Here is a 10,637-nt window from a genome sequence, read left to right on the forward strand (position 1 = left end):
GCCTCTCTCCTCCCAGCATCAGCCTTTTCTGTCCCCAGCATCAGCCTCTCTCCTCCCAGCATCAGCCTCTCCTCCCAGCATCAGCCTCTCTCCTCCCAGCCTACCCCAGCCTCAGCCTCCCCCAGCATCAGCCTCTCTCCTCCCAGCATCAGCCTCTCTCCTCCCAGCATCAGCCTTTTCGGTCCCCAGCATCAGCCTCTCTCCTCCCAGCCTACCCCAGCCTCAGCCTCCCCCAGCATCAGCCTCTCTTCTCTCAGCCTCCCCATCCCAGCCTTCCCGATGATTAGCCTCTCTCCTCCCAGCCTCCTCCAGCACGCCGTGCTCCTCTGCCGACACTCACAGATCCGATCGCATACACTCACACACACACCCGATCGCATACACTCACACACACCCACACACACACACCCGATCGCATACACTCACACACACCCGATCGCATACACTCACACACACCCGATCGCATACACTCACACACACCCGATCGCATACACTCACACACACCCGATCGCATACACTCACACACACCCGATCGCATACACTCACACACACACACATTGACGATATTGCACATACGCGCTTATACTCACAACATCCGGAGATACCACATGCTTCTGGCCATGTGATCCTCCGGCAGGTCCTGGAAGCTAACAGAACAGTATCGCCGCCGAGAAGCAAGCGATATCCCAGGATGTTGTGAGTGTGTGGATGCGATGTGATGTGTGTGTGAGAGTGAGTGTGTGGATGCGATGTGATGTGTGTGTGAGGTGTGTGTGAGAGTGAATGTGATCTGATGTGTGTGCGTATTTTCCGCCGCTGCAGGACCTTGATGCGCTGGTAACTATGCTACCATGGTTACCAGAGTATCTCGTCCCCCGCTCGCACGGGAGCCCACACCAGCATACGCCGGCCAGCCCCAGCAATGCGAGGGTATGTGTCGGCTGGTTTGGCGGCGTACGCTGATGTGGGCTCCCAGGGGTACAGTACTCACCTGGTAGTCGTGGCTCAGTGACCGTGTCGGTTCGGGGAATGCGTGGGGGGGCGTGGCCAGAGCTAGCGTGCATTGCGTGAGGGGGGCGGGGCGTGGCCGAGTTGCCAATGCCTGCAGGGTGCTGGGGCGAGAGGCCAATCTGTGGGGGGGGCGGAGCCTGGGCGAGCGGCCGGCCAATCCGTGTGGGGGCGCAGCCTGGGCGAGCAGCCAATCCGTGCGAGGGGGCGGGGCCATGGCGAGCCCAGCGGCCAATCAGCTTTGTGTCACCGTAAGGACACAATTTTAGGACACAATTTTGGAGCAAGACAGACAGACAGACAGACAGACAGAATAAGGCAATTATATATATATAGATTAAAGGGGATAGTATGAAGTGAAGTTGCCACTAACAGTTTCTCAACGGACTTTAGATTTTTATGGGGTCTGACAATAGAGTGGAGATCCTATGAGCTTAAACCCTGTATATAGCAGTACATGGTGTGTTAAAAGGGTTATTCATTAGACTTCAAATTTAATGTCAGAAACCAATGTGTCTAAAAGAAAAACAGAAGACATAAAGACGCTTTACACGCAGCGATTTATCGTGCGATCGCATGAGCGATCGCACCCGCCCCCATCGTTTGTGTGTCCCGGGCAATTTGTTGCCCGTGTCGCACAAAGTCAATAACCCCCATCACACTACTTACCTTCCAAACGACCTCGCTGTGGGCGGCGAACATCCTCTTCCTGAAGGGGGAGGGACGTTCGGCGTCACAGCGACGTCACACAGCGGCCGCCCAATAGAAGCGGAGGGGCGGAGATGAGCGGGACGTAACATCCCGCCCACCTCCTTCCTTCCGCATTGCCGGCGGGACACAGGTAAGCTGCAGTTCATCGTTCCCGGGGTGTCACACGGAGCGATGTGTGCTACCTCGGGAACGATGAACAACGCAGAAGGACGTTTGATTTTTCGAAAATGAGCGACGTGTCAACGAGCAACGATAAGGTGAGTATTTTTGGACGATCACAGTTGCTCGTAGCTGTCACACGCTACGATATGAGAAGTATACAAGGCACTCCCAAGATGATTTGAAGAAATTTTTATTGATGTGCGTGACAAAAACGTTTTCGGTCCTATGTGGACCTTCCTCAGTAGCACATGTGTGAGGGAACACGCTGTGTTGTCACACGCTACGATATGTCAAACGATGCCGGATGTGCGTCACTAACGACGTGACCCGAACGACATATCCTTTGATATATCGTAGCGTGTAATGGGCCCTTCACTTTAATGCAGCATTCTACCTTAGTTCCAGTAAGTCCTCTCTATCTGACTCCAATCACCAGCTAATCAATGGTTTTAGTGGTTAGGTCACTGGTGTCATGTATTCATTAATCACAGTCTGTTCATGTACCGTGTATGCTGTAAACGTTGCTTACCGCAACCTGGGGGTTTCACTCGCTTGCAGCGGTGCTAGGTAGCTTAGACAACAAAGGTATCACAATCTCTTATAAAACCCAGCAGTTTATTTATTATACTCAACATAAACTGCTAACAAAATGTTACAAAGCCTCTCCTGGCTTAAAGGATAATATAACACATCCACATACCGTGGTCTTCCAATTAAATGTCCATAGTGGAGTCTCCACACTCTGGCCCCTGCCAGCGAACACCACTCACTGTGGTTGCTTCCTGCAGCCTCCAGCTCTCTCCAGCCAGGCTGCAGTCTTTTCCCCAGTCCTCACCTGGACTGATTTCCAGACGTCTCTCTCCAGTCTTCACACAGACTGAGACCTCCAGCACACATCCTCCATGTGCAGCACTCTCAGACTTCTGTCTGTCTCTAAAACTAACTGTCTCTTAAACCCAACCGGATACACCCACAGGTGGATGTATGTGATTCTCCTGCCCTGTCCATCAGACCGGTCATAGTTTAAAGGGAACCTAACCCTTAATTACAACCCAAGTTCTGTGGAACTACAGGTCCCACAGTCACACCTTCAATTCAATATCGCAGGGGATCCTTCTCCACTGTGACCATCTACAACATTGGTGGTCGCTACCTCACAATGTATACAAACCTCCCAACCATCCTGAATTCAGCAGGACTGTCCTGCTATTCACAGCTCTTGTCCTGGGATCCTCCTTTCAGTAAGGTGAATAAACTAAATACTAATGTGCTCTGATTTCCCAGGACAGGGCTAGAACTTATCAGCTTGTGAGCTCTTTGTCCATAGGCAGCAGCTCTACCATTGAACCCCTGAGAGGTATAGGAGGATTTGGTAATCTTGACCTGTAATGCAAGCAGAGAAGCCAGAAGCAAATTATTCAGCTACATAGAGATATATAGATAGATATATACTACATCTCCATGTAACTGAAGAAAGAAGTCAGATTAATTTGTTCCCATAAAACTACTATAAAGAAATGAGAAAAAATAAAAATTTATTTACGCCCTCCCTTTGGAATCAAACAGAAACTTTCAAACAAATAACAACAGCCTTAGCTGTCCTAGCTGTTGAGCAACCAGCTTTGATGATGTCTGAGGAAGAATTTTACATAGATGAACCTGCAATGCAGCCTCTGATTACATACAACACAGAGCTCCATTATACAGTGCAAAGCATCTCTATGTCCTATATTCTAGGAGAGGAAAACATGTTGTTTCTTCTAATAAAATTACTAAAAACAATAAAAAAACAAAATAATGTAATTTTTATTCAATTTTTAAAAAAATATTAAACATCACAAATTAGCAAATAACATTGGCATATTTGGTGTCCCTGTAATTGTAACGACCCAAACAACACATAAATCAGATTATTTATGGGGATCGGTAAATGGCAAAAAAAATGGTGCACTTGATTATTTTTCTCTATTAAAACCCATGAAAAATGTAATAAAAATGTATCACTGAGGCCGTGTTCACATACACTGTAGCGTAAATGCTGCGTTTTTTCTGCAGGTGTCTGCAGCATGCAATGAAATTATCTTATCTAATTATTGCGTGTTTGCTGTGCTTTTTATGCATTTTCCCCAACATTTGTTATATGTTTGGTACAGGTGTGAATCCGGATTTTTAATGCATTTTAATACTACAGAAAAGCTATGATTCTGCATTTAAATATGAAATGTCACTTTTTTTTTGCTTGCATTTTTTTTTCAGGTTCCACAAAGAAACCTATAGAGAAAAAAAAATTCACGATGTCACATCCAGTCTACTTGGACATTTAGTCTGTGTTCACACGCAGTGTAACTGCATGCGTCCTGCATCCCCTGCATAATCTATGAAGATTATTCAGGAGCTGTGTGCACATGGCGTCTTAGAGCCTAGCGCTTCGGCTGCTGCCCGAAGCGCGCGTTCTAAGAAGTGACATGTCACTTCTTTCGTGCGCTCTGCCTGCAGGTCCCGCTCTGTCTATGGGAGGGGCTGCAGTCAGAGCGCATGAAATCGGCTTTTTTTTTCATTATGGACTGTTTCTGCAGCGATTTGAAGCACACGTGTGCTGTTCAAATCGCTGCAGAAATTTCTGCAGGGACAGAACGCTACATGCGCACATAGCCTAACTGTCCAAGCAAGTGGATGTGATTTCATAAAAAGACGCCGCTGAAATCTACGGTTTTAGTGATTTTTTTTATTCTCTAGAGCTTAAAAAAATGCATGGAAAAAAAACAGCAGGTACTTTCATAAGTGCAGAATCCAAGCTTTTCTATATTATAAAAACACATAAAAACGCAGCTTCACATCTACACCAAAAACGCAAGAAATAAAGGGGAAAAGGCATAAGAAATACAGCATCAATGCAATAATCAGAGAAGATTGATATTGTATGATTTGGTGTGGACAGCGGCAGAAAGCAAAAATCACATAGGATTTCTGCAACATGTGAACATGGCCTTATAGACACAAAAAAGCAGCATGTCACATAGTGACGCTTATATATATATGAGAATGTTATGGCTGCTATGCAAGAATGGACAGTCTGGGGCGTCTGCTGAACATCCCTCAACTGCCAAATGGGTGTGGTTTGGGGTGTGGCTAGGGGTGTGGCCAAAATTTGCTGTGCGCGTCGCATACTTTGGCCCTCATTCTGTTCCTCAAAAGTGGGGACGTATGATAATACCATCTTGTTACTCTACTTTCAATGTTGAGGAGTATGTTTTTATTTTATCCTTGTTATCAACATATTCTCATGTTTTAGTTTTTAATATCCTTCTTCATTCAGTCGAACAACATTGTTTCTATATTTAAATGCTCATTTGAGTTTAGTAAGGCCTCTGCCACACTCACGTGTAAAAAACGTACGTGTGCTGTAGTCCGTTTTTTGTGTCCGTGTTCCGTATTTGCAGTCCGTTTTTCCCCTCCGTGTGGTGTCCGTATGCATATCGTGTGTCATACGTGTGTACGTGTGTGCGTTTTCCTGTGCGTGAAATACGTCAGTGTGTGTTCCGTGTGCAGTCCGTTTTTTGTGCGTGTTTCACATGTTTCACACATTGAGATAATGGTGATTACTTGGAATTAAATGACACATAGGTGTATGTGATTAGGACATAAATATAAGTTAACTATAAACTGTTTCCTGCTTGTATTATGCCTTGGAGCACCTATGTGTTGAGACAAAATTGTCGCAATGCCATTATCCACGGAGGCCTTAGTGTTTTTATGTTGGATTATATCTCGTCGTTTTGGCGTTCGACGCCACATGTTGCAATATGATAATGTAAGAAGAACCAGATTGTGGGTGCATCCACTAATGATGATGCGGCCTATGCATGGTCATTTCCATACTTTATTTTTTGAGTTACGGAATTTCCCAGATAAGTTTTTTTCATACTGCCGGTTGTCAGTTGAGAGTTTTGATTACTTACTAAATATTTTACGACCTCATTTGCAACATCAGGACACTTGGATGCGGCTTTCCATTTCCCCAGAGGAGAGATTTATGGTGACTCTGAGGTATTATATTTGTTATTTTTGTAATTTGTGTAAATGTGTTATTTTTCACATTGAAATGTGTAATTGATCTTTATTGATCTAATCTCATTTTTGATTCAATGTTTCTGTTTTCTTATGATTGTTTTAATTTAAAAAAACATAGTGTTAATTGTAAATCATTGTTTGTCTTGTTTTCATAGATTCTTGGCGACTGGTCAATCTTTTAGTGCTTTACATTTTGATTTTTTGTTGGGTCGATCAACCATTGCCGTAATAGTACGTCACACATGCGACATGATATGGCAACATTTAAAAGAAGAAATGATGCCTCAGCCAAACAGAGAAGATTGGTTGAAAATCTCTAAGGGCTTCAAGGACTCTGTTGACTTTCCTAACTGCATAGGAGCTTTGGATGGCAAGCATTTCAGAGTAAAAAAGCCACCAAACTCTGGGTCACGTTATTTCAATTTTCATAAGTTTTTTTCCGTTGTTATTTTGGCATTGGTTGACACAGAATACCGTTTTATTTATGCAGACATTGGGGCCTATGGTAGTGCCTCAGATGCCCGTATTTTCCGTTCATCAAGATTAGCCCAACGCCTGCAAGAAAATTCATTATTGATCCCCCCTCCAGTTGCCCTACCTGGTACATCTGGACCGTTGGCACCATATGTGATGGTAGCAGATGCAGGATTTGCATTATCCAAACATGTTATGCGACCATATCCAAGGAGATCCATTGATGACAGGAAACAGTACTTTAATAATCGGCTAACTAAAGCAAGACGTTATGTGGAGTGTGCATTTGGTATTTTAGCTAACAAATGGCGCATTTATCAGACAACGATTCAGTTGCAGCCAACCTTTGTCACATCTGTACTCAAGGCTACCATAGTGCTTCACAATTACTGTCGGATACATGAAGGAGGAACTTATGTGGATGATGAATTTCAGATAAACCATGTTGTTAATCCCACAGGTGAACCTATGTCTCATAATTCCGTGACATCTGGTTTACAAATTAGAAATTTATTTACTGATTACTTTAATTGTTTTGATGATACTAATAATAGTGATGATTGTTAAGATTGTGATGGTTTTTTGTTGATAAAAATATAAATTTTTTTTATTATAGGAACTTGGTTAAATTTTCTCAACATCTAAGAGCTTAAATCAAACTAGTATTAAAGGGCAAATGCGTTAATCATAAACTGACATTTCTGTTAGCAACATGGTTTTCTGAATGTTGTATGTATGTGTATGTACATTTCTGTGTTACTATCATGTTTTAGGAAACTTATTTTAAACTTACAACATTAATAATGTTAATCGTCTATTGAAAAAATGCTATATTATTATTAAATATCCAAAATAAACATGTGTTTTTTCTTCAAAAACATAATCTTTTATTACGAATAAGCATATTAATCCATTAAGTAAGGATGTTATTTTTTCACATCCACATTAAAAATGTACATATTGTTCATCTTGTGTTAAATTTTTCTAAATGTAAATTTTGATGGTATTCTTCATAACATACAAAATATACTTTACATACAAGAGTAATTGTAAAGAAAATGTGTGCATTGCTTACAATGTTGAAAAATGTCGGCCAATTAAGTTGCTATCATGTTGGACATTGACATAGACCAAAAAATTGTAAACTGTGTTTTCAGAATATTAGAACTAATCTAACCATCAAATTGGTTGGGTAAAAATGTGTTCATAAAATTACAAAAATAAAGGCCATAAAACATATATGTGATCCGTCACTAAGTATAATCACACATGTTTTTTAAATCTTTTCAACTCTGAGTTTGCACATTTTTGGAAATCCCTCTTTTTTAACATTTTGACACATTCATCAGATTTGTTGTTTGATTGTTAAGATTAACAAAAATGTGCATCACAAGTCAACAAGATCTTCTAGTGAAGTAACCTGAGTGTTGCTGAGTATGTTGTTTTGTGTGGCCTCAGAAATGGTATTTTCAGGAATGGAAGCAGTTGTTTGCTGAACAACATTCCTATTACTAGCTACAGTAGTGTGTGGAACAGTCTGTTGCATGCTGGTTTGTCCCAACACATTGCCTGTGGTTGAGTACACCTGTGGATCTACATGGGTAATTGGGTATTGTGTGTGTGTATGTTGTTGACCTTGAGGATAGTTGACTGATGTTTGTAAGTGTGGTGTAGGTAACATAGTTGAGATTGGATAATGAGGCATCATGAATGATTGTGGGTATGTTGAACCTGGAAACAAATTAGGTAAACCACCAATATTTGTGGGTTGAGTAAAGTAACTAGTAGTTTGAGTTGGTTGTAAATTCATATAGTTCATGGGTTGCTGTGAGGTAGCACTTTGTACAGTGCTTAAGGCACCAGTATTGGTTGCAACATACCCTTGTCTAATTGGTGTTGGGAATAACGTACTTGAAGCAATTGAAGGTTGTCCAGATTGTTGTAATAGTGGATTATTGACTATTACAGTTGCCATTGTTGTTTGTGTTGAAATTGTATTTTGATTGTCTGTTGTGTTTGGGACTGTATGTTGTTGCATAATGGTACGCCAATTTTCTATGGCCTCATACACTCTCACTGGTTCCTGTTCTGCCTGACTAGCTGACAGTAGGGTAAGCATAGCAGCTCTTACACGTTCCTGCCTATCTGAAGGAATTTTGGTTAAGCTAGTAGATAAAGACCGACAAAAACGCTCGGCATCTGTTTCTGGAATTAAAGTGTTCATTATGTGAATAATGCGTGTGTCAATTATTTCCGGTAAGGATCTCATTTCCTCAGGTCTGCGGATTCTTCTTGCACGTAGAGGTTGTGGTGCAAAACGTGGAAGTACATTTGTTTGTGTTGATTGTGTAGCTGGTGTGGTTGTTTGTTGCGTTGATGAGCCTTGGGTGTTGGTTTGTGCACTCTCTGTCCCACCCTCATGTGATTCATTTGCTGCATCTTGTTGAGTCTCAGGAATTTCAATGTCTTCTCTGGCAGGTTCTTGTTCTGATGCTGAGGTGGCTGTAGCAGAGGGACCTGCTGTTGGTTCATCATCTGATTCGTCAAGATTATCCTCCGTTCTATAAGAAATGAAAAAACAGATTACAATCTTAACATTTATCTTTGTCCAATTATCTTCAGGGGGTTCTTTTTTTTTTTTTTTTTAAACAAAAAAAAAACTTACTGTGTAACTTCTAAGATGGGTGCTAGGAAGCTTATTTGTTCATAATAAATATATCTGCGTTTGCGGCCTTGGCTGGATGAGGATGGTATAGGGTTGTACTCCCTTCGGTACTGATCACGGGCTGAACGCCAACGCCTTTTTACCAAGTCAACTGTGGAAAATAAAAAAATATGTCACTTGCAACATTCTCCATAAATCTGCACACATTAATTTAAATAATGTTTGCGAAATGTAATATACAATTTAACACAATTATGTTGGTCAAATACTTTGGATTAAATATAATTTATTTAGATATTCTTCATTCAAAAACATGTTTAGACATTCACACATAACCAAATAATATTTCTGAATAATTATATTTTAAGTAATTGTCATCTATATTTAAATTATAATTTGGTGTTTTTGCAATGACATTTGGCTATCAATTACTAGAAATATTATTTGATACATGTAGGTAATGATATTGACATGTCATTTTAAACAATTTTATTTTAAAAAAAAAAAAAAACAAGATTTTCAATTGTGATACTAAATTTAGACTAATACAACAGGGAATTTAAAAACACATGACAGTTTAATCAGTTAATTAAGTAAATTCATGAAGAATTCCAAGTCAGATTACAAATTTAAGTATACTTTGATTTTTGACACTTATGAAAGTTTGGTGATACTATGAAAAAATTGTACAGGAACTCAATATATTGAGTAGTACATATACCAATTCTTCTCATAGGATTTTACACTAAAAGACAACATAACTATGCCAAAACAATCACAGTTTGAAAGTATGAAAAAATCCAAATATAGATATTACATAAATAACTATAAAAAAATACAACAACTTACCATATTTAGCACGCTTTGCAGGAGAACATCTAGACCATGCATTATTGGGGTACACTTCCTCAGCTACTTGATTCCAATGGCGCTCAACTGTCAGTCGGTCATGGTAACCATCTACACGTGTATCCCATAATGGTGGGTGAGTCTCGACAGCTGTTATAAGTTTCTCCGTGTCCACCCGTGGTGCCATTATTATATTTCGAAGACGAAAGTTTGCTCAAAATAGATCTTGCAATACACAGAACTACAACTTCTTGCTTGCTCACTCCTTCTGCAAATGCACAGTTAGTTTTGTGCAAAAAAATATGTTAGCTACGCCACCTGAAAGTATTTCAGAGTGTAACAAACTTTCTAATTAAAACACGGACACGGACCACACGGATAGCATACGGAGGCCATCCGTATCACGTACGTGTAAACACGGACCCATAGGATTTAATGGATCCGTGAGGACGTGATGCCGGTGGAAAACGGACATGTCAGCGCTTTTTCGACACGCTCAAACGTACGCACGGAACGGACACACGCTCCGTGCGCAAACACTGATGTGAGGCTTTTTAGATTAAAAATAGTATGTCAACATCAGCACGTGTCTCCGGTACGTGCAAAAAATGCCAAAAACGTACCGGAGGCACGGATGTGTGGCGCAGGCCTAAAGCATATGTTAGGAAGTTTTGGAAGTAATAATGAGAACACCTAA

The 10,637-nt window shown here is 41.1% G+C and overlaps 1 protein-coding gene across 1 annotated transcript; it reads right to left on the reverse strand.

The window, feature by feature from the left end:
• Nucleotides 1-7,370: 7,370 nt before the first annotated feature.
• On the reverse strand, nt 7,371-10,133 carry LOC142292662 (uncharacterized). Its single transcript, XM_075337786.1, has 3 exons — nt 9,941-10,133; nt 9,092-9,242; nt 7,371-8,987 (listed from the first exon to the last, which is right to left on the reverse strand). The coding sequence occupies exons 1-3, from the start codon at nt 10,125-10,127 to the stop codon at nt 7,814-7,816; spliced, it is 1,512 nt and encodes a 503-aa protein (XP_075193901.1). The 5' UTR covers nt 10,128-10,133; the 3' UTR covers nt 7,371-7,813.
• Nucleotides 10,134-10,637: the final 504 nt, after the last annotated feature.

The sequence above is a fragment of the Anomaloglossus baeobatrachus genome, chromosome 1 (genome assembly GCF_048569485.1).
Source record: "Anomaloglossus baeobatrachus isolate aAnoBae1 chromosome 1, aAnoBae1.hap1, whole genome shotgun sequence".
Taxonomy (NCBI): Eukaryota; Metazoa; Chordata; class Amphibia; order Anura; family Aromobatidae; genus Anomaloglossus; species Anomaloglossus baeobatrachus.

Coding starts and splice junctions, on each gene's coding strand:
- LOC142292662 (XM_075337786.1), bottom strand. CDS start 10,127: ATGGCACCACGGGTGGACACGGAGAAACTTATAACAGCTGTCGAGACT. Junction 9,243..9,940: donor TGCAAAGCGTGCTAAATATG/GTAAGTTGTTGT, acceptor TATTTTCCACAG/TTGACTTGGTAAAAAGGCGT. Junction 8,988..9,091: donor CCCATCTTAGAAGTTACACA/GTAAGTTTTTTT, acceptor CATTTCTTATAG/AACGGAGGATAATCTTGACG.